General features: G+C 40.1%; 1 protein-coding gene across 13 annotated transcripts in view; it reads left to right on the top strand.

Annotated features, from left to right (window-relative positions):
- lmo7a (LIM domain 7a) overlaps window positions 1-23,237 on the top strand; it is a 135,423-nt gene extending 112,186 nt beyond the window's left edge. For 9 of the 13 annotated variants that reach the window (XM_020045238.3, XM_034286799.1, XM_010904359.5 and 6 more), the window contains 11 exons: window positions 598-705; window positions 2,827-2,919; window positions 3,007-3,380; window positions 5,083-5,139; window positions 5,636-5,691; window positions 5,898-6,056; window positions 6,356-6,551; window positions 11,334-11,669; window positions 16,960-17,068; window positions 19,979-20,081; window positions 22,595-23,237. In XM_020045238.3, coding sequence (XP_019900797.2) covers window positions 598-705; window positions 2,827-2,919; window positions 3,007-3,380; window positions 5,083-5,139; window positions 5,636-5,691; window positions 5,898-6,056; window positions 6,356-6,551; window positions 11,334-11,669; window positions 16,960-17,068; window positions 19,979-20,081; window positions 22,595-22,617 — 1,614 coding nt within the window. In that variant the 3' untranslated portion in view covers window positions 22,618-23,237. The remainder of the gene's footprint in view (window positions 1-597; window positions 706-2,826; window positions 2,920-3,006; window positions 3,381-5,082; window positions 5,140-5,635; window positions 5,692-5,897; window positions 6,057-6,355; window positions 6,552-11,333; window positions 11,670-16,959; window positions 17,069-19,978; window positions 20,082-22,594) is intronic. The other 4 variants (XM_034286807.1, XM_034286803.1, XM_034286802.1 and 1 more) reach the window with 2 other exon arrangements.
- The last annotated feature ends 4,014 nt before the right edge of the window (window positions 23,238-27,251 follow it).

The following is a 27,251-nucleotide window of genomic DNA, read 5'->3' as shown; positions in this document are numbered from 1 at the left end:
TAGAAAAGTAAGTTAGATTTGAGGCCTATAACAATCAGGGTGTAGCTTTCTGCAATCCTTAACAGGGGAGTAAAGGTGCCAGATTTCCTATCCTGCTGGATTACTGCAGATTGTAACAAGAGTTTTAAAAGGCAGGTGATAAGGGTTAAGAATTCAGGTAGACAATCTTAGAAAATGTGGGTCAATGTCCATGCCAAACTAGCAGACTAGTTTTTGTCAAATTTTTGTAACTTCTTCACTTCGTTTACTAACATTGGCATAATGGAGAACTGAGGGGTGTCCTCTGGAGGATCTCTGCAACGACTAGAAGAATCAGTATGGGCAGTAGAAGTAAAATGGGAAGATTGAAATGCATGGCCGGATTTTTAACTACCACCCTGGAAGCAAAATCCATAACCCTGTTAAAGACTCTTTGCTTACTCAGTTACCTTCACTTCAGGGTAGAGAAAATGGCAGCCCAAATTCCCTAATGTATGTGTCACATGAACAAAATATTTCTGGATCAGGATTATTAACTTTGGTGGACTGAACTGAAGCAACCTTCATTTGCTCACCTATAAAGGAATGAAGGCATTTTCTCTCCCTCTCATCTGTCAGATGCCTGTACCGCCTATTACTCCTACTTCTAACCGCTGGTCTTGGGATGCAGAGGCAGAGCGTCGCAGGCAGGAGAAATGGCAGATAGAACAGGAGAGGGTCTTACAGGTAACAGCCTAGTTTATGTAGGTGTGCCTGGGTCAATACCAAATTCGATATTTTGTTTCATCTAACATTACACAGACCTTGTGTAATATTTATGTAAATGTAAAAACTCCACTGAAGAGCTGTTTTCCAGCACCTTCAAATGTCTCATTTGAGCAGTTCTAACATGACCTCTGCACAGAGTGCAGTCTTCCTCAAACTTTTTTGTGCCAGTGATTCGAAAAACATTAGCTTATTCCTCTGGGGACCATTTGAATAAGAACAATATTGGCTATCACTTAAAAAAAAATTAAAAACACTTTTGAAAACTAGTAGGTTCGTAAAGTAGGATTTACAATAAATTAGCCTAAATAACGCATACTTTTTTAAGACGGTAAATCAAATGAAAATCTGAAAGATATACACTGAACAAAATTATAAACGCAACACTTTTGTTTTTGCCCCCATTTATCATGAGCTGAACTCAAAAATCTAAGACTTTCTCTATGTACACAAAAGGCCTATTTCTCTCAAATATTGTTCACATATCTGTCTAAATCTGTGTTAGTGAGCACTTCTCCTTTGCTGAGATAATCCATCCACCTCACAGGTGTGGCATATCAAGATGCTGATTAGACAGCATGATTATTGCACAGGTGTGCCTTAGGCTGGCCACAATAAGGCCACTCTAAAATGTGCAGTTCCATCTCACAGCACAATTCCACAGATGTTGCAAGTTTTGAGGGAGCGTGCAATTGGCATGCTGACTGCAGGAATGTCCACAAGGGCTGTTGCCTTCCTCTTCCTCTAACGAAAACAGGTGCATTTTATTGATGGCATTTTGAATGCACAGAGATACCGTGACGAGATCCTGAGGCCCATTGTTGTGCCATTCATCCACGACCATCACCTCATGTTGCAGCATGATAATGCATGGCCCCATGTTACAATTCCTGGAAGCTGAAAACATCCCAGTTCTTACATGGCCAGCATACCCACCGGACATTTCACCCATTGAGCATGTTTGGAATGCCCTGGATCGGTGTATATGACATACGCCGTATGCTCCAGGTCCTGTCAATATCCAGCAACTTGGCACAGCCTTTGAAAAGGAGTGGACCAACATTCCACAGGCGACAATCAACAACCTGATCAACTCTATGCGAAAGAAATGTGTTGCACTGCATGAGGCATTGCAACACATTACAGTGAAACTGCACATTTTAGAGTGGCCTTATTGTGGCCAGCCTAAGGCACACCTGTGCAATAATCATGCTGTCTAATCAGCATCTTGATATGCCACACCTGTGAGGTGGATGGATTATCTCGGCAAAGGAGAAGTGCTCACTAACACAGATTTAGACAGATTTGTGAACAATATTTGAGAGAAATAGGCCTTTTGTGTACATAGAGAAAGTCTTAGATTTTTGAGTTCAGCTCATGATAAATGGGGGCAAAAACAAGTGTTGCGTTTATAATTTTGTTCAGTGTATGTATATGGCTTGTAGTTACTGAAATGCATGAAAACAGTATTGGAAAAGGTTAGGGAAGGTGATCAAGTACTCATTAAATGTGAATATATACATTGTTTACAGATTAGTAGCAGTGAAATGGAAAGCACTCCAAACCGCCAAATAGTGGAGATCACAGTGGTTTACAAGCGTAACTGTGGTTCTTTGAACCAATCATCAGTACAATCAATGGGACTTATTCTTGGGGGATGTTAAAAACCGGCAGGCAGTCTTTAGATATGGGTTTGCCAAGGCTTGTTTATTCCTCTCTATTCCCTGTGGGTCAAGCAGCCCTATGTCTTAGTGAAACTAAGATTTATTTTAAGCTTCTAACCAGATGCAACTATTCTGCGAAGCTAGAGTGTAAAGCTTGTTGAAATAGGCAGAGTGGTTGGATGTCTTTTTATCGTCAGGGTTTAGGTAGAGTCTAGATAGTGCCTGTTCTCCATTTGCCCCTTGTTGGGTTTTGGTAGACTAAAATACAGAAATGTCTGTTGGGATTTCAAGGATGCCAGTATTTGAATTTAAACAATTTTTTTGTCTTCATAATGAAACCGTAATTGAACAAATCTTCTGCTAACAAAAACTCCTGAGGAAATGTGTTTTAAAGTAACCTGTCTCTGCGTGTGATCAGGAAAAATACCGTCGTGACCAGGAGAAGCTGGAGGAGGAGTGGCGTCGGGCCCAGCGGGAGGCTGTGACAGATGAGGATAGTGCAAACCATGCGGTATGGAGTCATAACATCATTTTTCTGGATATAAACTAAGCTACAAACTCAGGACCCTAGCACTAAGACTTTACTGTCTGTCCTCAGGAGCCGAGAGATTTGCAGGTGGACAACAGGAAAAACCAGTTCTCTCCTGTCTCCCATTTTTTTCAAACCTCCCCAACCAGGGAGGACCATGAGGAGGAAAGAAGGAAGAGGGAAGAGGAGGCACAAAGAAGAAAAGAGGAGGAGAAGAGGATGCAAGTGGAGGAGGAGCATCGAAGGAGGAAGGAGGAGGAACAAGAGCAGCTGCGTCTTCAGGAGGAGAAGAGGCAAAAACTGGAGGAAGAGGCGAGGAGGAGGCAGAGGGAAGAGGAGCTGAAATGGCAGAGGAGAAAGGAAGCAGAGAGGGAGGAGAGGAAGCATCAAGAGGCTGAACAAAAGCGTAGGGAGCAAGAGAAAAAACAGGAGAAAAAGCAATGGTTAATAATATTTTCTTACAAGAAATGACTCCAATAATAAAAATGTAATGTTGCTGTCCTTACCCTGTAAACAGTGTGGAGAAATAATACACACTTTGGTTAAGTTTCCCAAGAGCTGCATTTGGGGAACCAATCCAAGATTATGTTAAAGTATTTAACAGTGAGTCAATTATAGATTATGGTCCTTATCCTTTTTTTGCCAGACCGCATCAGTGGAGCTGGTCAAGAATAGTGAATTTCTCTTACTGAGTGCCTGCCTGCCTGATTGATTGACTGAATGATTACCCATTGTTAAATAGCATTGTGTTTGAAGACATGGACTGTCATGCAGGCGACCAGGGTTTGAGCCTTGTCATACACCAAGCATATTAGGCATTAGAATTTGTTTACATTAGATTTAGATTCAACTTTAATGTCATTGTCAAGTACAGTACAACGAAATGCAGTTAGCATCCAACCAGAAGTGCAAATAAGATTGCCGAAAATATAAAAAGTATTAAGTATATGTATATTACAATTGGAATGTATAGATGTGGAATGAAGGCGAATGCAGTACAAATGGCAATACTAAATGTGCAATTAAGGCAAATAGAGGAGGGCAGAACATTTACAAGTATTAAGTATAATGTATGTTACAAGTGGGATAAATAGTTGTGCCGGTACAAATGGCAATTCTAAATGGCATTCTAAATGTGGCAAATTGAAGGAGTGGTTCAGGATAGACTACAACTTTGCGTTATATTGTGATGGATAAACTGCACCGGTGACAAACATTGCACTTGTTTTTCTATTTACACAGCATAGTTTAAAAGGTTTAGTGGTTAGCTGTTCAACTGTCTAATTGTTTTCTAAAGAAGCAAACTAGTCTTGGAGTGATTTGAGTTGAGTATTAGGGTTTTCCGTATTGCTCTAGTTTTCAATTTGCATAGTGTTAGAAATCATCCGTTAAATAGCATAGTTAACTTGGCATCGTGGTTAGGTATTCAATTGTCTATTTGTTTTCTAAAGAAACGAACCAGCCATGGAGTATTTCAAGTCATTGTTTTTATTATAGGTGCTGTATATTTAGCTAGCAGTCTACAGTAATAATTTATTTCTAATTTAACATGCTGAATTTAGTGTAGCAATCCCATTGTACCTGTTGTTGGTTTGGAGTAAACAGACACCACATCCCTGCTCACGTATCACATGCACCCACACCTGCTGTTTAAATAGCGTAGGGGTTAAAGACGCAGACTGTCAGATATTAAACTGCTTGGGCAACAACATTCATCCCATTTAATGGCGGGCCAGCAGAACTAGGTTTGCGAAGAGAAAATGTGAAAAGGGAAAAATTATAGGCACTGCAAACATTTTTGGACCAATTATATTTTAAATGTTTTATACACATGTATTATGTCTTCGTTTATTCTATCATGTGTGTCATTATACCCATAACCTTTAAAAAATAGTGTATAAGGCTTTCTGAATTGTGTGTGCTGAATGAGTACTTTAATCATCACATTTAATAACTCTAAATTAAGATTAACTTTTGGCTGGCTCAAATTTCTATCGTACATTTTATATAGTCACTTTAACACAAACTAATGGTCTGCCATTTCCTTTCTGCCTGTGTTTTTTCTCTTCTGTCTGTTTCTTTTTATTACCCCCATCTATCTTCTGCTGGTTTAAATCCATAAACATTTTGCCGATCTGCTGGTAGGATGGGAGACTCCTATGGCTATGCAAGGGTCAAGCCTGTATTATCCATGGCAGACAGGTCAGTGTGTCATGATCTGCATACATCAGACCTTGGTTCAAATGCTTTGTTGGGTTGGGGTTGGGTTTGTCTTTTATTATAATATTTCACTGCACTATATTCAAAATTGAGTGCTTTTTTTGACCTGATTGTTATTTTAGTAGAAGTAACTGAATTATCGGATTATCAAAAGTACATAGAAGGTTGACACACCAACAGAGACAACAGTAAACAGTAAAAGAAAAGAGGATATATCATATGCACTTGAAGCCTTAAATATTTGTATACATACTTACATCTTACCTGTAAACATGCACAACTGAGTGTGTATCATACAGTATTTCACTCAAAGCCTGTGTGCTGTACCAATTAGCAAAGTTCTATAGTACAATTTAGGACAGACTAAGTCAATCAATAATGTTGGACTTAAAATGTATTTTTTTTACAGTGTACATTACTGCGAGATCATAATATTATTGATTATCCGCCCCTAAATATGATTTGTTGTGATTGTCAGGGAAAAGTCCAAATCTACTCCAGACCTTGATGACATGGAGAAACCAGAGATGACAGGTCAGTGGGGATTAATTAATGGCTAGTCAATGTTTTCAATAATATTCAGTCCATATCATTGACTGTGTTCATGGATCCCATCAGGTGGAAATTAAACCACACATTATATAGCTATTCACCTTATTAAGAGAAGCTGGTGTGTCTATGTAAGTGCATGTGTACAACTGTGTATCGGTGGGTGTGAATACTGTAAACACTGTGCCCAGGCTGGCACAAAGGCTCAGGCGGAATGGCCCAGAGGCTACTAGAGGAGGAGTTGAGACGAAAAGCAGACAAAAGGGCCCAGAGTCTTCAGGCCGCATCAGAGCTGGAGTTGGAAAGGAGAAACATCTTAAACGCCATGAAATACAGGGAGCCAGAAAGAGGTGTGCTTCATAGCCTCTGCTGTGCCTCAACTGCTCCCGACAGCTTCTGTTTAATCAATGCAGGAAACAATCAATTAAGCCGATCAATTGCGGTTTGCATTTGTTAATACATAATCAGACCCTTCCAAATTTGACATTCTGTCTTGATCACCACTAAGGGTCACTGAAGATGCATACAGAAAACGAATCACTGTTCTGCAGTTGTTCCATCATGATAATGAATGTTCGAATTACTATTCAGTCTCATTGGCCTCAAATGTCTATCTGCGGACTTCCTCTCCTCTGTCATTGTTATGCAGTGGGTAGCAGTGGTGGGCTGGGTGAGGCTTCATGGAGGAAAGGCCAGCAGACACTGTCCGAGGCAGAGCTGGAGCGGCAGCAGATCCTGCAGGAAATGAAGAAGAAGACCCAATTATCCACAGACAACAGCTGGATACGCCAGCGTTCCACCAGCACTGCCACCAGAAAGGATCCCACCTCCAGCCCCATCAGGAGGTATTATTTTTGAAGAAGAGCGAATGTTTCTTACTGAGTGAGTGAGTGACTGACTGACAATACGATGATACTTGAACAAAAATTAGCTGCATGGTCAAGTTGCTACAAAGAAGGCTTTACTGTGCCAATGCCACGAAAAATCCCAGTTACAATATGCCCGACCACACCTTGACATGCCTCAGTTTCTGGCACACTGTAATCTGAAGTGATGAGAGACCAAAATAGAGCTTTCGAATTGGTTGATGTGTATACACTCACCTATAGGATTATTAGGAACACCTGTTCAATTTCTCATTAATGCAATTATTTAATCAAACAATCACATGGCAGTTGTTTCAATGCATTTAGGGGTGTGGTCCTGGTCAAGACAATCTCCTGAACTCCAAACTGAATGTCAGAATGGGAAAGAAAGGTGATTTAAGCAATTTTGAGCATGGCATGGTTGTTGGTGCCAGATGGGCCGGACTGAGTATTTCACAGACTGATTTCACAGGCTGATAGAAGAGCAACTTTGACTGAAATAACAACTCGTTACAACCGAGGTATGCAGCAAAGCATTTGTGAAGCCACAACACGCACAACCTTGAGGCAGACGGGCTACAACAGCAGAAGACCCCACCGGGTACCACTCATCTCCACTACAAATAGGAAAAAGAGGCTACAATTTGCACAAGCTCACCAAAATTGGACAGTTGAAGACTGGAAGAATGTTGCCTGGTCTGATGAGTCTCGATTTCTGTTGAGACATTCAGATGGTAGAGTCAGAATTTGGCGTAAACAGAATGAGAACATGGATCCATCATGCCTTTTTACCACTGTGCAGGCTGGTGGTGGTGTAATGGTGTGGGGGATGTTTTCTTGGCACACTTTAGGCCCCTTAGTGCCAATTGGGCATCGTTTAAATGCCACGGCCTACCTGAGCATTGTTTCTGACCATGTCCATACCTTTATGACCACCATGTACCCATCCTCTGATGGCTACTTCCAGCAGGATAATGCACCATGTCACAAAACACAAATCATTTCAAATTGGTTTCTTGAACATGACAATGAGTTCACTGTACTGAAATGGCCCCCACAGTCACCAGATCTCAAACCAATAGAGTATCTTTGGGATGTGGTGGAACGGGAGCTTCGTGCCCTGGATGTGCATCCCCCAAATCTCCATCAACTGCAAGATGCTATCCTATCAATATGGGCCAACATTTCTAAAGATTGCTTTCAGCACCTTGTTGAATCAATGCCACGTAGAATTAAGGCAGTTCTGAAGGCGAAAGGGGGTCAAACACAGTATTAGTATTAGATTTTCAAAGCTTTAATTGCGGTATTAGAGATTTCAGGAATTTCTACTAAATCTTAAGTAGAAATTCTATTAAAATCAAAGATTGTAAAAGTATGCCAGGTATTTATAGAATAAATCACATGTAGTTTGATGTATATATGACAATCAATGAATGAGTTATTCATTTTCAAAACCCTAATTGCAATATTAGGATTTAGTAGACATTCCTGAAATCTCTAAGTAGAAATTCTATTGAAAACAAAGGTTGTAAAGGTATGGCAGGCATTTATAGAAGAAATCCGACATTGTTTGATGTATATATGTCAATCAATGAATAAGTTATTGATTTTCAAAGCTGTAATTGCGCAATGACAGATTTCAGGAATTTCTACTTAATCCTAAATAGAATATTTTTCTAAAACAAGGGTCGTAAAAGTATGCCAGGCATTTATAGAATGTATCAGATGTTACGTGATTTGAATATGTCAATCAATTAATAAGTTATTGATTTTCAAATCTATAATTGTGCTATTACATATTTCAGGAATCTTTACTATATTGTAAGTAGAATATTTTTCAAAAACAAAGGTTGTCAAAGAATGGCAGGCATTTATAGTCTGATTCAAATATGTCAATCAATGAATAAATAATTGAATTTCAAAGCTTTAATTGTGCTATTACATATTTCAGGAATTTCTACTAAATCTTAAGTAGAATTTCTATTGAAATCAAAGATTGCAAAAGTATGCCAGGTATTTATAGAATAAATCACATGTTGTTTGATGCATATATGACAATCAATGAATAAGTTAATGATTTTCAAAGCTGTAAATGGCAATCTCCCCCCCTTCGCGTAACGCGCGCACTCTCAATTCTCATTGCTGCGACTTGTTTCCTTGTTGAGAGGACAGTTTAGCCTACATATTTCACTGATCTTCGTAGCAAAAAGCTTTTATTTAATTGTGTACATCAAGGCAGCAATTGATGACCACGTTTGGCTTTGTTTCATTTGATTTTTTAAGGCAAGTTGATCACATGGGAAGGCACTGTCTGTAGTTTTCGGTTGGCTATTTGTTTCAAGTGTATCACTATAAATAAATCATAGGCAAAATGAGTCATATCTCCAATTTCTTATTCGACTAGTGTATTATAAGGATAATAAGGCTAATAATTCAGCCATCATTGCCCTAAAATGTTTATTTCATTTTATAAATTCTATTTATAATGTGCTCCTATTGTAACTATAAAGTCACATTAGGATAAGACCATATTCTTGCATGCCAAACTCAGTAGTGCCACAAAAAGTATTTGACTGTAGGAGATTTTGGCAATAAAGACATACAAACGTACAGTTAGGTGGAGGAAGGGTTTAGGAATTACAGCTCTTTAATATGTAGCCCCCTCTTTTTCAAGGGACCAAAAGTAATTGGACTATTGACTCAAAAGCTGTTTCGTGGACAGGTGTGAGCTATTCCTTTGTTATTTCATCATCAGATATGCAGGTAAAAGCTCTGGAGTTGATTTCAGGTGTGGAATTTGCATTTGGAAACTGTTGCTGTGAACACACAATGTGGAGCGCTCCGCGCAAGTGAAACGGCCATCCTTAGTCTTCAAAAAAGAAATTCCATCAGAAAGACAGCAGGAGCATTAGGAGTGGCCAAATGAACAGTTTGGTACATTATGAGAAAAAAAGAAGGCACTGGTGAGCTCTGCAACACAAAAAGGCCTGGATGCCCACAGAAGACAACAGTGGTGGATGATCGTAGGATCATTCTATGGTGAAGAAAAACCCCATTACAACATCCAGCCAAGTGTAGAACACTCCAGGAGGTAGGCATGACCTTATCCAAGTCTACCATAAAGAGAGGACTTAATGAGTGCAAATACAGAGGGTTCACCACAAGGTGCAAAGCATTCATAAACCTCAAGAATAGAAAGGCCAGATTAACCAAAAAACATATAAAAAAAAGTCAGGTCTGGAACAGCATTCTTGGGACAGATTAAACTAAGATCAATCTGTGGCAGAAGGATGGGAAGAAAAAAGTGGAGAAGGCTTGGAACGGCTCATGATTGGAAGCATACCACACCATCTGTAAAAAACAGTGGAGGCAGTGTGATGGCATGGGCATGCATGGCTTCCAGTGGCACTGGGTCACTAGTGTTTATTGATGATGTGACAGAAGCAGCCGGATTAAGTGTATAGGGATATATTGTGTGCTCAGATTGAGCCAAATTCAGCAAAGATTGGATGGCGCTTCACTTTACAGATGGATAATGACCCAATACATACTGCAAAAGCAACCCAGACAAAGAAGTTAAATATTCTGCAGTGGCCAAGACAATCACCTGATCTCAGCCCAATTGAGCATGCATTTCACTTGCTGAAGACAAAACTTAAGGCAAAAGCTGAGGTTTAAATGGGGGCTTAGACTAGATGTGCCTTGCTGACTCACTCTAGCAACTGCTTGTGATCGGTTTAGGCACCTGCAAGTTCAATCAATGTGAATTCCCAAGTAATTAAACCACTGTTCAAAAGTTTGGGATCACTAAGAAATGTCTTTGTTTTCTAAAGAAAATATTTTGTTAATTAAAATAACATCAAATTGATCAGAAATAAAGTGTAAACATTGTTTATGTTGTAAATGACTATTGAATTACATTTGTGGACCGCATTTCCTATTTACATTAATTATGTATTTGTTTTTAATAATTTGTGTAGTTGTAGATTTTTATGTAGTATAAAACATCGCAAAACTTGAGTCAAAATGTTACAAACAAATAGGAACCAATCCACAAATATGATGTGATCCGCAGATAGTGAATTTACTGTTCAAAGGTGTGAGGGATAATTGCAAATAATTTTTCATATATTCAAATCCTTGTTTTGAGGTACAAGTAGAAAGGAGTTTATTTATGGGTAGTGAAATATATTTGTAGATCGTGTTTTGTATTTGCAATATAATTTTTAAGCAATTCTATCTCCATAGGTAATACACAGTATTAAGAACTAAGGGTATGCAGACTTTTGAACAGGGGTCAGTTCACTTTTTTCTTTGTTGCAATGTTTTGTTTTATCGTTCTGCCATTCTGTTATGACCTACAGTTGAATGTAAATACCATAAGCTCACTCATTTTTTCTTTATTAGTGGTACGTATATTACCAATTCTTCAAGGGTATGCAAACCTTTGAGCACAACTGTATAAATACAATTTATAGAACAGCAGTCTCCCATTAAATCATTTATATTTCCCATAATAGTCAACTTATTTTTGTATACTTAATGCTATCCTATGGGCAGAATATGAGTACTGTCGCTTTAGAAAATCCAGCCCTGGGTGTCCATATTTGAACACTTTTATATATTTGTTTTTGTTTGTAGTGACAGTGTTCGGATTAGGCCTTGATGTCATTTTATACTATTTTCAGGTGCCATTGGTCAGTGGCATACAGAGTATTTGTGTGCTTACATTAAAATCTTCTGATTTGTTTAACATTTCAGAGGTGAGTCTCTGGACAACCTGGACACCGTGCCCTGCTCTTCCTGGCACTCGTCATGGACACCAGGAAGCACCTCATCCATCCCCAACTACAGTAGGCCTCATTCCACCGTTTCCGGCCTCAACCCCACATCCTTCGATGGTGGCTACAGTGACAATGGGGTTAGAAGTCGTCCTGGCTCAGCTACCCTGCCCTCCTTTCTCTCCATGAGTTTCCTCAAAGGAGCCGGAGGGAGCAACCAATCTGCCTGGTCCCAGCACTCACCCTCTTCTCTCTGCCCAATCCCTTCTCCTGGCCCCGAATCGGAGTCACATCTATCCTCAGAGCAACGCAACAGGTAATGGATCCAATGCTGGCAGACTTTCACTTACCATGAAACGAGTTGGTAGATTTTCTTCCAATCACAAATCCATACATACAATATCAGAATTTGGAAGTACAGGGAGTAGACAAAATAACGGAAACGCCTAACAATATATTAGTATCAACAAACAAAAAGTAGGGCCAAACTTTGCTTTGGGAACAGCTCCAATCCTTCTTGGAATGCTCTCATACAAGTCTTGAACAGTGTATAATGGCATATTGCTCAATTATTCAAGAAGAAAAGCCATCAGTTCTTGGAGGAATGAAGGAGGTGGAAATCTACTCTCTACTCCAGAATTTCCCATAAAGGTTCAATAATGTTCTGAAGATTGTGGCGGCCATGGGAGGCATTTGATGTCATCCTGATTTTCATAAAACAGTTCTCTAATTAATTGAGCATTGTGTACCATAGGGACCTGGTCACCTGGTAGTGTAAAATGGCCTCATATTCCTTGGCCATTATACGACCATGCAGAGCAATCATCGGACCCAGTGACTCCGATGAGATGGCTTCCAATTCCATTACGGATACCACATCATGTTTAACAGTTGGCAGCAGACATTGTGAGCTGGAGGCATCCTTGGGCTTTCTTCAAACTTCTAAATGTAGGAAATGGGGTTAAAGATGATTCAACAGACCATATACATTTTTCTATTGCTCAGAGGTTTTGTGCTGCTTTGCTCCCTATACCAAGTTATCTATCTTTGTGTGTTGGTCTTCCATACAAGCAGTTTCTGAATGGCAGACTTGCCATTCCAGCTTTGTAAATTTCACAACGTGCAGTTTTTTTAGGCTGAGTTTATGTACTTGTGTCCATCTATCCCTGTCAGTCTGCTTCGACGTTTCCTCTTTGCCAATGCAATTTTTTCATTTTCAGCATATGCTGTCATGATTTTTGAGTGTTCCTGTTGACTTTAAATAATGTAGAAGTTTTTGTGATCAGTGCACCTGAAATTTGGGCTCTGACTAATTAACCTCTTTGTAACTCTGTTGACACATGCATTAATGAGCCAACACATTATGACTACCTGCCTAATATGCTGCTGGTCAATCAATCATCAATCAGATGTATTTATAACAGCAGTTGTCACAAGTTGCTTTTACAGAACACCCAGCCTGAAACCCAGAGGAGCAAACAACAACAGTGTTGAATTTCAGTGGCTAGGAAAAACTCCCTAAGAAGGCTGATATTTAGAAAGACACCTAGAGAGGAACCAGGCTCAGAGGGGTGACCAGTCCTCTTCTGGGTGTGATGAAGTTGTGATGATTAATAAATGCATATGGGCTGAGTCCAGAGTCACAATAGTATAGCAGCATAAGACCTTTGGGCTGAGATGGGGGTCCAATGACACTGTGGCCCTATCTGGGGGAGGCCCCGGACAGGGCCCAACATGCAGGAAAACAATCCACCTACATTGCCAAGCATCAACCAAAGGGACACCCACCAATCGCAACCACCCTGAAATGAAGGCTGAGTATTGCCAGCAGAGTTCAACCCAATTGCACGATGGGCGCAATATAGAGACAACACCAAGCTAGTGACTCCGCCCCCAATTTGCATTGGAGGGAGGGCATCCCAGTGGGGATGAGAGCCCACCTGGCAAGACAGCAAGGGTGGCCAGTATCGAGCCTTTCTGGTCACCTTCACACCCCTGGGCCAGACTGCACTTAATCATAGACCATGCTGAAGAGATGAGTCTTTAGTAGACACTTGAACGTTTACACTGTGTCTGCACATTGAACCTTATTTGGCAGATCATTCCACGGTAGCGGAGCTCTATGAGAGAAAGCCCGGCCTCCGGCTGTTTGGTTAGAAATTCTAGGTACAATTAAAAGGCCTGCATCTTGCGATCTAAGGTTACGTGTAGGTATGTATGGCTGGCTTATTTCAGCGAGGCAAGTAGGAGCAAGTACATGTATTGCTTTATAGGTTAACAATAAAACCTTAAAGTCTGCCCTAACCCTAACAGGCAGCCAGTATAAAGAGGCTTGTACTGGAAAAATTTATAGTTTTTTCTGCATCAGTTTTTGATAGAAAGTTACAGATTTTTGAAATGTTCCCTAGATGAAAATAAGCAACTTTTGAGATATATTTTATATGTTCATCAAAGGAGAGGTCAGGTGATCAATAGTGTCAAAGGCTGTACTAAGATCAAGAAGCAACAGGACGGATGCGGAACCTTTGTCTGAGGCCATTAGAAGGTCATTTATTACCTTCACGAGTGCAGTCTCAGTGCTATGATGGGGTCTGAAACCGGACTGTAGTATTTCATAAATGTTATTTGTCTTCAGGAAGGCATTCAGTTGTTGGGAAACACATTTTCTAAGATTTTTGAGAGGATGGGAGGTTCGATATTGGCCTATAATTGTTTAATATGTCTGGGTGCAGATAAAAAAAAATCAGAAGTTCCACTATTTTTACTTAGTTTGGTACATATCCGGAGGATAGGGAGCAATTTATTATGTTCAGCCAGAGCCCAGACCTGAATCCAACTGAACATTTGTGGGGTGATCTGAAGAGGGCTGTGCACTGGAGATGTCCTCGCAATCTGACAGATTTGGAGCGTTTTGCAAAGAAGAGTGGGCAAATATTGCCACGTCAAGATGTGCCATGCTAATAGACTCCTATCCAAAAAGACTGAGTGCTGGAATCAAATCGAAAGGTGCTTCAACAAAGTATTAGCTTAAGGGTGCACACTTATGCAACCAGGTTATTGTAAGTTTTTTTTTTTCATTTTTCCCCCTCGAAGATTTCAGTTTGTTTTTCAATTGAATTGTTCACATTATAGGTCACATTAAAAGTGGAAAAAGTTCTGACATGATTTATCTTCGTCTCAATCTTTTACATCACAAAAACCTGACATTTTAACAGGGGTGTGTAGACTTTTTATATCCACTGTAGATGAAAGGAGCCTGTTGCTCTTCAGCAGTTCAGGCTTGGCCGTATTTCTGTGAGAGTCCTAAAAAGAGTCAGTTATCTACATACTCTACCTCCTGCAAAGGGCAGAACTAGTTTTCAGCCAGCGATTGAGTTGCGCAAGTCTGCTGTAGAGCTTGTCACTACCCCTAGCTGGGAGGGGCCAGAGACAATTACTCCATGCCAACACATCTTTCTAGATAATTTACACGCTGATGCTATGTTCTGCTTTGTAACCTCTGACTTTTTCATCCTAATGTTGTTGGTGCCAGCGTGAAAAACAATATCTCTTTACTCTCAATATTTGCCAGTTGTCGGTGGCTCTGCCCCCCGGTAAACAGTGTACGATTGTCAGCTGATTCTTTTGTCTAATACTGCGGGTAATGGAATCACAGATGACTAGAAAAATGCAATGCCGGTAGAAAATGCATGCCAATTATTCCCCTCTGAAAAAGTCTTGGGCCTTGACTCCGACTCCAGTCAGGAAAACCTGTTGAAAATCTCTGTCAGCTCTAGCAGCGACCCAGGTTTAACTGGTGCATGACATTCCTTACACCGGCTTGTCGTCTTACCACAGTGCGTCCTGGTGCCATCACTACCCCAGGTGAACAGCGCACAAGTGCACTGCCGTCCACGTAATGTTAAAGAGAACGTGATTCATCAGACCAGGTGACATACTACTGCTCCAAGGTCAAGTTCCGATGCTCACTTGCCCATTATAGGCAATTTCGTCAGTGGACGGATCATCGTGGGCACTGACTGGCCTGCAGCTATGCAGCCCCTGACTTGTGCCACAGTAAAACTTATATTGGTTGAGACCAGAAGGGATAGCGTTCGTTCCCCTCGCGCCTCAATGAGCCTTGTGCGCCCAACACCCTGTCACCTGTTTGCGGTTTTTCTCTCCCTCTTACTCACCATTACTGACCGGGAGCACCCTTCAAGCCTTGCCATTTCAGAGATACACTGACCTAGTTGTCTGGGCATAACAATTTAGCCCTTGTCAAAGTCACTCAGGTGTTTACTACTGCCCATTTCTCTCCCAACATGTTGACTTCAAGAACTGATTGTTTGCTTACCATTTACTGTACCCAGACCTTGACTTGTGCCCTTGTTATTTGCTTTTCCTGTGAGTGGTTATAATGTTTTAGCTTATTCAGTGTATGTACTGCTAATTGGCAATCAACCTAATGTGACCTCTGCAGTTGCATTTGTAATTTTGATTTGGTAACAAAGTTACAGCCCTTTTCCATGTGGTGTTTCTGTTAATTTGCCTACCCCTGTTTGATTTTAGATCTGAGTGTAAGGTTACATCAAAAACATTTATTTGTTAGCCTTCGTAATGTACGATACGGCTTAGTGTCCCAAACACCAGGTTTTGTTTGTTTTTTGTCTCTGTCATCTTTTATCGGACAGAGGAGAAAGTAGGGTTTTTACTAAGTTGGTTTCACCCATCCAGGAAAGGGGGATATTTTTTGAGTATTGGGACACACTCTTAGGTTGGATTGATTACACCAAGTGTTACTTCTTAGCAAAACTTCAGCACCACTTCAGGGCTACAACTCTTGAAGTTACTGGATTTTGACCCTTTTAAGATTCATTCCAAATATTCAATAAATAAAGTAACTAATTAAATCAATATACAAAGAGAGTTAGAATTACAGTACAAGTATCAAAGATAGAAGTTCTCCGGAGACATTAAGAAGTTGCAAGAGCAAAGATGCAGGCAGTAGTGAGGAAAATGCAAGAGAGAGCTTTCCCAAACCCCACCCTTGTTTATATCCCAAAACTAAAGGTGTGGGGGTTGGTTTACTGACCTAAGGATAACAAAGTTAGTCCTGAAGAATAGACCCCTTATCAAATAGGGACACACATTCCGTTCTGTTCTGGGGGCATCTCATATGACATAGTGGTGTTATCTTGAGAAGTAAGCAAGCTAGGCAATAACAAGCAAATATTTTGTCCCTGCATTCACACCTTACAGAAACGTTTGTAAACCATTAACATTCCAATGATTGCCTACTAGGACAGAAATTAAGTACATATGTTTACATATTCAATGATCCTTCAATAATGAAGGATCATTGAATATGTAAATAAACATAGAATTTAAATGTTTCAGTTCCTTCACTCTCCAGAAAGTGGTTGAGCAAACTGTTGGATGCTTACTGGAATGTACATCCAGCCTTGTTGTCATTTTCTTTTATTAAATATGAACTGCATGCAATTAGGTCTGACTGAAATCTTTTCAGGTTATTTTGATTATTGACCCTAGGCCTTGTCCTGAACAAGTTTGTTGAATGTGTCTGTGTTCTGGTTCCTACTGGGTCCTGCATTCTGTAATCTCAGGTCAGTGAGTGGCAAGAAAATCTGTACGTTCTGTGACACAGCGCTGGGCAAAGGAGCCGCCATGATCATCGAGTCCCTGGGACTTTGCTATCATCTGACCTGTTTTAAGGTAAGAGTTCAAAGTTCTATGACTAAACCTCCCTAATCTGGAGATTACGGTCAAGACTGTTCCCTAGCAGAGACTAAACCTGATTGGTCATCTTAATACTAACCAGATTAACGAAATTAGTCTATATTAACGTAATATAGACACTGTGACGAAGATCTACTGTATCAGAAACTAACCTAAACAGCATGATTGGATCCCAATCTGAGGCCCATACTACAAAGCAGGATTTGTGGTTAGCAAGCTAGCTTCAGGTTGAATCTTGGGTTGTCAGTGTCACGACAGTGGTTCACTTGTTACTGGGTTACACTGGAGCAGGTTATATTCAAGATAACAGATCAACACGTATAATTCTTGATCTAAAATGGCATCACCATTATTCGATTTTGTGGAGCTCAGTGCACGGACAGTGAGAGGGTCTCTCAGAAAAGCAAGAATACTTAGAGACTGAGAAAACACGTAGGCTTTCTCTGATGAGTATCTTTATGAAAAATATAGATTCTCAGTAGAGGGATTTACGTATTTTTGTCAGCTTCTTGAGCCGTATGTTGCCAGTGCAACACATCAACGTTGTGTGCTCACAGTTCCGCAAGAGTATACGAATAGCGTTGTTTTTTTTGCTACAGGTAGTTTTATGTGTGCTGTGAATGATGCGGAGAACCTGAGCAAAAACACAGTCTGCTGCACAATTTCCAAGGTGGTTCTTGCTCTAACAGATCTACTTGATACATTTGTTGTGTTACCAGGCCACTTGCCCATGCACTCTATTAAATAGGGTTTTTATGAAATACCAGGTAGACAATAACGTACGTTGACAACTTCCTCTATAAATAATGTAGACCCTATGACGTTTATTATTGTATATTAAGTGCAACATACACCTTTCATAGGGTTCCCCAGAGTGATCAGTGCCATAGATTAAACCCATATTCTGATAACAGCATCAATGGGTGAGAATGAAGGCGATTTTGTTAATCGCAAGTCATTCCACACCATCAATGTGCAGGTAATTTAAAAACAAGGATAGTCATTGTTTGGGCATAGTGGTACATTGCCTGCATGGACACTAAGGGTTTTCAGAAAAAGCAGTAGGCTGGACAGTTAAAGATAATTCCTTTTTTGCACGCATAGAAATATTCACACAGCACAGGTGTCACAGCTTGACTATCTCTCCACCATGGAGTCCTTTCAAATACACATTGATGTTTAATTTTTTCACTTTTATTTGCTCCCAAGACCACTTAACACTGACAGGGTTACAACTGAAAGAACACAGCCAAAATTGTCTTACATGCCATAAGAATGAATCTTATCAACACATGAATTTAATGGAGTGCATATAGTCAGATCTAGTTGTGCATTAATAATGGGGCAGTGATACTGGTAAGCCTTGTAAGTTCCACATTTACACAGTTCGCAATTTTTTAGCCAGATTTCCTTCCTTTTTTTGGCAGCATATACAGCTCTGGAAAAGAGACCGCTGCAAAATTATATGGCATGCTCTCACCACCAGTCCATCACATTACATGATCTTGGGTGATTTTATGCCACTCCTGGCACAAAAATTCAAGTAGCTTCCCTTTGTTTGATGGCTTGTGACCATCCATCTTCCTCTTGATCAAATTCCAGAGGTTTTCAATGGGGCTCAGGTCAGGAGATTGGGCTGGTCATGACAGGGTCTTGATCTGGAGGTCCTCCATCCACACCTTGATTGACCTGGCTGTGTGGAGCATTGTGCTGCTGGAAAAACCCAATTCTCAGAGTTGAGGAACGTTGTCAGAGCAAAAGGAAGCAGGTGTTCTTCCAAGATAACCTTGTACTTGGCTTGATTCATGCGTCCTTCACAAAGACAAATCTGCCCGATTCCAGCCTTGCTGAAGCATCCCCAGATAATCACCAATCCTCCACCAAATTTCACAGTGGGTGTGAGACACTGTGGCTTGTAGGCCTCTCCAGGTCTCCGTCTAACCATTAGGTGTTGGGAAAATTTGACTCATCAGAGAAGATGAGCTTACTCGATTCCTCTACGGTCCAATCCCTAATTAGGAGTGGTCTGTAAATTTTTTCCAGAGCTGCATAAATATATAAATCATATTTTGCAAATGATCATTTGCTCATCTTGACTACCCTGGTCATATGGTGCAAACACCGCCCTTTTTATGTGAACACACTCGTTGCTAGATTGTAAAAAACCTGGGTCGATTTAACAAATTGATGACCACAGTTCGGGACACCTCTTATGGGGGATTGCGGTTGTCTGGTTTAGTGAAGCTAGCTAACAAAAAGAAATCCTGGGCATGTTGAACTTGCTTCGTAGTATAGGCCTCAGGTCTGATCTGGTATAACAATAAACACAAAACTAAGAAAACAAAAGACATACTAGATTATTAAATAGATTTCCAGCAAATGATTACCATTTAATTCTGGTTCCTAGTATAACTTGACTGAATGTTTCCATAATTGTAGTTTTATTAAAGATATATATTTTCCAAGTTTCCTAATGTCTAGTTTACTCTAGAAATGGCAAGCATTTTGGGGACATTGTTTCCTTGGTTGTCCTTGAAATTTGACTGCATTTTTGCCAGACCACACTCATCATATCTTGACCTCATTATTCACAACTAAATACTTAATTGGAACTGCTGAAATTACATTGAGACTTCCAAAAGGCAATGCATGCATGCTTGGGCTTGAACTGTTGGTTTCTATAATCTCATTGGTCTCTGTTTGTTAGTCAGACATTTCCATAGGCTTTGTTTATCTGATTGTGTCATCGCTCTCCCCATGGCTATTTTTTTTCTGTCTGAGTGTCTTAGCTTTTCTCCAGCGGTCAAATCATCCTCTCTCCCTGTCTCAGATGAAGGGATCTTTGGAAGCTCTCACTGACTATTCCCTACTTTGTCTTGTTTCAAGTGCATCGACTGTAAGTCTGACCTGGGAGGATCAGAGGCTGGAGCTGAGGTCAGAATACGAAACAGACAGCTCTACTGTAACTCTTGCTACATGCGATTCAAAAGTGAGTATGACAATGACTTCTGGGTACAGAATTTTTTTCTGCCATAGAAACTCTTTGGCAGGCTGTCTAAACAGTTTTACGACTCACATATTAAGTGACAAATTGCATGAACGACGGCTATAAAATAAAGACATTGATCCATAAAATTTTTTTACAGAATGTTGTATTCTCCCCTATGAAGATACACTCACCTAAAGGATTATTAGGAACACCGGTTCAATTTCTCATTAATGCAATTATCTAATCAATCACATGGCAGTTGCTTCAATGCATTTAGGGGTGTGGTCCTGGTCAAGACAATCTCCTGAACTCCAGACTGAATGTCAGAATGGGAAAGAAAGGTGATTTAAGCAATTTTGAGCGTGGCATGGTTGTTGGTGCCAGACGAGCCGGTCTGAGTATTTCACAATCTGCTCAGTTACTGGGATTTTCACGCACAACCATTTCTAGGGTTTACAAAGAATGGTGTGAAAAGGGAAAAACATCCAGTATGCGGCAGTCCTGTGGGCGAAAATGCCCTGTTGATGCTAGAGGTCAGAGGAGAATGGGCCAACTGATTCAAGCTGATAGAAGAGCAACTTTGACTGAAATAACCACTTGTTACAACCGAGGTATGCAGCAAAGCATTTGTGAAGCCACAACACGCACAACCTTGAGGCGGATGGGCTACAACAGCAGAAGACCCCACTGGGTTGAAGACTGGAAGAATGTTGCCTGGTCTGATGAGTCTCGATTTCTGTTGAGACATTCAGATGGTAGAGTCAGAATATGGCATAAACAGAATGAGGATATGGATCCATCATGCCTTGTTACCACTGTGCAGGCTGGTGGTGGTGGTGTAATGGTGTGGGGGATGTTTTCTTGGCACACTTTAGGCCCCTTAGTGCCAATTGGGCATCGTTTAAATGCCACGGCCTACCTGAGCATTATTTCTGACCATGTCCATCCCTTTATGACCACCATGTACCCATCCTCTGATGGCTACTTCCAGCAGGATTATGCACCATGTCACAAAGCTCGAATCATTTCAAATTGGTTTCTTGAACATGACAATGAGTTCACTGTACTGAAATGGCCCCCACAGTCACCAGATCTCGACCCAATAGAGCATCTTTGGGATGTGGTGGAACGGGAGCTTTGTGCCCTGGATGTGCATTCCACAAATCTCCATCAACTGCAAGATGCTATCCTATCAATGTGGGCCAACATTTCTAAAGAATGCTTTCAGCACCTTTTTGAATCAATGCCACGTAGAATTAAGGCAGTTCTGAAGGCGAAAGGGGCTCAAACACAGTATTAGTATGGTGTTCCAAATAATCCTTCAGGTGAGTGTAGTTCCCCTTATGCTCCTGGAGAGGATGTTTTTGTGGGCCTTTGGGAAACTATGTAGTGATACTAGCTAGTAGTTATGGTGTCAACCTTAAAACACAGCATTTCACCCTATGGTTGTGCCTCACACCGTACATCGCACTGAGCACTCGGCATGAGCACCAACAACCAAAAAATATTTTCAGTTGAATAAGTGACGAACTGAGAACATGAGTCTAACAAAATCTTGGTCTGTGTCTGATGCTAGCTTTATAGTTGAGTAACTCATCTCTGTTCTCTTATAGACCTATGTCATTGAAAACTTTTAGTTCACAATAGTAGTTTTTTTTTAAAGATTTCCTATCACTTAATACTGCAGTTAATTTGAACATTGTGAACAATATCAATCCGATGGATTAAGAACGGTTGATATGTTGAAATTCTGATAATGTTACAAAAATGTGAATTTGACCAGGTATAATCTGGTGTGGCTCTTGCCGTTTGCCTCATGGATTACATATACTGTTGTAGCGGGGCACAGCAAGGAGATGAGACAAGGGTGTCAAGACCCAAATGTATTTATTAAACACAACAAAACCAAATGGGTTAGAGAGAACTAAACAGGAACACAAACAAGCTACTATAAACATGATCTAAAGGAGGAATGTGCGCTGGTTTTGGCGAGGGGCAAGCTCGGCAGGCGTCCTTATACAAGAAATTCAATAAATTCAGTTAAAAATGTTTAATTTTGCACACTTTGCAAATGCAAAAGTGCAGAATTGTAACAAAAATGAAGGTCAAGTGACATCAAAATTAAATAAATCTGCATTGGATAAAAATAGTCACAGACCCTGTTTTAAATGCATTGAAACATTTCTAGTAGCAGTATGTAAGCATGTAGTGGGAACCTGGTTCTTTTACTACTGTTAGAAAAATTTTAGAATAGAGGTGCAAAATCTTTTTACCGTGCTTAAGACTCTGTCCTTGTCAGGTGTGATTTTATCAGTTATTCAGTAAATGTTGCTAGAGATTAAATCTGCATAGCTGTTTTTTTTATATAGTTTCTCCACTTCAGTGACAAGCAGCGGTAAACATATTTAGATGTGGGTACTATGTGTAGTTGCAATGAGAGTTTGTGAGTTTGTTTGTTGAGTTAGGCTGTCATGTGATTTGCAGTTTTATTATTTTCCTTATTTCCCCTCTAGCTGGCCAGCCAATCTCTATGTGACATCACTGTACTACAGCAGATAGAGGAAGAGACTACACTTGAGAACAAACCATGAACACTGCAAACATGGCAACAAGTTGTAACATTTTGGTAGATGACAACTTCACATGCATTAATATGTTTTATGATTCTGCAACAGCCCTGATTCTTGAATGAAGTACTATATTATTCTTTATTTTGAAAGGGTGAAATTGAAATAAGTTAACTTAATATCAAAGTATTATTTGCCAATTGCATGCACAAAGTATGAGGGACATGCTTGCACCTGCCAGTTTAAGACTTTGAAAATTCTGTTTTTTTTCCACATTTTCTGGCTTAGGGTGATCAGATATCCCAGATGGAGGGTTTTGGGAATTTTGCAAACCTAGCAGGAAGCAATACTGGAAATTGATGTCAGTCTTGTCCATAATATTATTGATCCCGATTACGCTATACTTCAGAGGTGTTGTCTACGGCAAACCTGTGGTTTCTTCTCCTTTAGGGTTCCTTTATGTCTGCAAATCTTATAACATGTATGTTGTTGTTATTCTCTTTTTATTTTTATCTATGTGCTTTTTTTGTGATGGAGGGGAGATCATTTGGATAAGAATTATTGAAAATAAAAAATATTTTAAAACTCATGGTTGGTTGGAGAGTTAGTAATTTGTCATTAATCAAGATTTGAGAATTTAATCAGGTTTTTGGCTGAAAAAAATACAGTTGTGTTCAAAGGTTTGCATACCCTTGGAGCAGGTGCGCAGATTGCACTAGGACGGGGGGGACATGACCCCCCCAGATTCATAGAGACCTGATCCGTCCCCCGCCATCACTATCCCTACGAAAGGCGAAAAAAATCGGTAAGACAGAGGACTAACCAGTGTTTACACTCACTCTCTGTGTATGTGTGCTACGACTCCTGAGTGACGCGTCGCCGGGGTCCTATGAGGAGCTGGCAGGTGCCTCAATCGTGCCTGTAGGAGCGGTAACCGGTTACCATAGTGATCATATACCATCTATGACTGAGCTGAGTCTGTGATTTTCTGAACTAAATCGACTGTATAAATGCCACATAAAGGCAATGAAGAGACAAAAAACAATCACCTTGTTTTTTCAAAAACCAAACAATGTAAGTATCCTATGCCTGTTGACTTTCCCAGATGTGGCAGATTAGATTTGTTAAGGGGAATAGCTAGTCTGACAATAATGGCAAGAAGGCTTTTGCACTTAGCAAACACAGCAAAATGTGGAGACCATAACTATGCATTTAGGTGAGTGGACAGAGGTAAATAATGAATGAACACAAAAATAATGGTTGGATAAATCAAACAATTTATCGTTGTCAGGAAATAATATTTAATCTTATCATTTAACCCATTGTACTGTATAAACTGACTGAAGTGTGTTCACTGTCGTGTAAGCCACTATAAAAATAATAAAGTAAAAATAATAAATTTGTGTGGTGCGAAGTTTATGCAAACAACAAATATTTTTTATTGTACGGAGCAACGGAGGTATAGATTCTTAAATTAAATTAAATATGATGAAAAACATTTCTTAATATGTCATACATCATTTGAAAGATATTTCTAATCTATAAACTGCAACAAACTTGTAATTAACACTTAAATTAAAAAATGTATTCTTAGACATTTGAAATAGCAGTTTTAGCCATTAATTCTCAGGAATATGTCCCAAAAGATAGAGTCGTTAAATTTACAGAACAAGTGTGCTATTGGTCCAGTTCCAGTTCTATTCCTTATAAGGATAAACGCAAACATCTTCTTGTCCCCTCCTGGTTTCTGTCTGGCCTGTCAGACTATGTGTGTGTGTCTCTAACCTGTGTCCTGTTTCTCAAAAGACAGATATACTAAATCTTTCTCTCCCCGGCAACTGCTTAAACAGGGTTTCCTATTCTCCTACTTGCTCCTTCAGTTTCAGTTCATATTACAAACATTTAATATTTTGTTTCATTGGCTACAACAGCTTATAACAGTTCACTAACTTATACAATCAATACATCTACATTGGTTACAACAGCTTATAACAGTTCACTAACTCATACAATCACTACATCTACACTAGTTATAGCCCAAATTACGCAAAATAACTAATTGAATTTAAATCATTTGCTGACAGCTTGGTCCCCCCCAGTTAAAAAATACTATCTGCGCCCCTGCCTTGGAGAATTTGTAATTTTTAAAGAAAACATGAGTGAGCAGGCAAAACACATATCTTTTAATTCGTATGGGATTCATACAGAGTTTGTGCACTTAAGTAACCAATAAGTTGGCTTGTGACTTGCGATCTGTTCAAAGGACTTAAGACTTGACTTGGACATGTAGTCATTGGATTCGTGACTTGTGTCAGGGAAATTTTCACACTTGGAAGGTAAATATAGAATAGCAAAAACTTAGGAAAAAAACGGCCTTCATGATTAGTTCTGGTCTGGTAGCGCAACCAATTAAATTTGAAAGTCACCTAAACGTTAGCGCAGATAGTGCATCTGTTCCGTTTGTAATAGTATTTTGCCACAAAGATGTTTTACATTCAGTGAGAAGCCTTAATATATGAAATTCAACACTACTGTTGTTTGCTCCTTGGGGTTTAAGGCCAGGTGTTTTTTAAAAGCCCTTTGTGAAAACTGCTGATGTAAAAAAGGCTTTATGGATGACTTCTGGTGACGCCATGCTGTAAACAGCAACCTAGAAGTTGAGCTCCGTCCAACTAAATATTAAATAACCTAACAAACTACTTAAAACCCAGCTCCACACCACAAATTGACTATGGCAACGTCTTCTAGAAACAGACCTGCGAATCAGGATGCGTCTAAAGAGAAGAACAAACATTTAGTTATCGCTACCATCAGCATGATGGTAGCGATAACTCAAGCCCAGAAGCCAAAATACTAGCCGAGCTAGAAAAGCTAAGGTCAGAAAACTGAGAAGGACACAATCAGACCAAACTATACCTTCAGAAGTTGGAAGCATCAATGATAAAACTGAAAGGGGAAATTACAAAATTAGAGAAGAGAACCATGGAGGCGGTAGAACGTATAAGTGCGGTTGAAGACAATATAGGAGAAGGTACGAGAGAGCTATACTTTATCTGCTACGACAAGAGATGGACCTAACAGCTAGGTGTGAAGATCTGCAGAACAGAACAAGACGTAACAATCTGAGAATCTATCAGGTGCCTGAGGGTAGCGAGGGGAACAATGTAAAGACATTTGTCATGGAGCTGATTCAATCTGTACTTAATCCAAAACCTCATGTGAATATGCAAATAGAGAGAGCACACCGCTCTACAACGTCCGAACCGAAAGACCCCAAGGCTACACCTAGGTCTCTAGTCACTAGATTTGTGGACTAATCTTTTGACAAGCATGGAGACAAAAACTAAACTACAAAATACGCAAATATTCTTCGACCATGATTACTCTCCCAAATTCCAGAGAAGGAGAACACAGGTGCATGAGGTAATCAAACAACTAAAGGAGAGGAACATTAAAGCCAAGTGCCTCTTTCCAGCGCAGCTGAAACTGATCGTGGAAACAGACTTACCCTACGCTCTCAGAGGCTCTTCCAGCCCTGGCGGAGTATAACATACATCCAAAAGTCAAAGAAAGAGTTCAGATAGATGACGAGATGTCCCGCTACGGGTGGAATGTTGTGGGGAAGGGGCAGCGGGAGTGTTCCCCTCGGCGGATCTTGCGGCCCTCTTTGAATGAGAGCAACGTTATCGCCGAGGTTCTATTTTTTCTGGATATGTCTAACGTTAGGACTACGATTTTTTCTTTCTATTACTTAATCGACGGAGCTCAGCGGAACTGTGAGTGAAGGCACACAATGAGCAGCAACCGGTAGAGCTGTGTTGGCAGGTATGCTTAAATGTCAAGAATGAGTGATATAAGTAGGCACAAAGATAGGCTCCAAATAATTGCTATGAGTAGTCTAAATTGCATAAGCTATAATGTTAAGGGCTTAGGCAATCCAATCAAGAGGAAATGAATACTAAGCCAATTTAAAAAATTACTTAGTTCTATAGCAATGATCCAAGAAACCCACCTGTCAGAAAAGGAGCATTTAAAACTGAAAAGAGAATGGGTGGACCAGGTAGTCAGCTCCTCTTTTGAAAAGGGTAGAAAACGGGGCGTGGCCATACTCTTTAATAAATCAGTTTACTTTAATCTTACAGAAACAGTTTAAGATAAAGATGGTAGATATGTCATTGTAAAGGGGGATATTGGTGGCACAAGAGAAACAATGCTAAATGTATATGCCCCGAGTGAAGATTATTCTGTCTTGTTTAAATATATAGCAACGCTATTGACAGACACGGGGGTAGGGGTTTTGTTAATAGGGGGCGATTTTAATTGCGTCCTGAGAAAAGAGGCTGACATGTTGTTTGTGCCAATTTCAGAAGAAGAAATCAAAGACAATATCTTAACACTTAAAAGTAACAAATATCCAGGAACAGATGGTTTCCCAGGAGAATACTACAGAGCATTTACAGAGGATCTGACCCCAATCTTGTGTAAGGTGTATAACTATGCGCTAAAGAAGGGAGACCTGCCTGGATCGTGGTCAGAAGCAATAATAAGTGTTATCCACAAATAAAACAAGGACCCAACACAGTGTGCCTTCTACCGTCCAGTC

This window comes from Esox lucius, chromosome 16 (genome assembly GCF_011004845.1).
Source record: "Esox lucius isolate fEsoLuc1 chromosome 16, fEsoLuc1.pri, whole genome shotgun sequence".
NCBI lineage: Eukaryota > Metazoa > Chordata > Actinopteri > Esociformes > Esocidae > Esox > Esox lucius.
The sequence above is the reverse complement of the archived record's forward strand: the minus strand, read 5'-3'. Positions and strand labels throughout refer to the sequence as shown.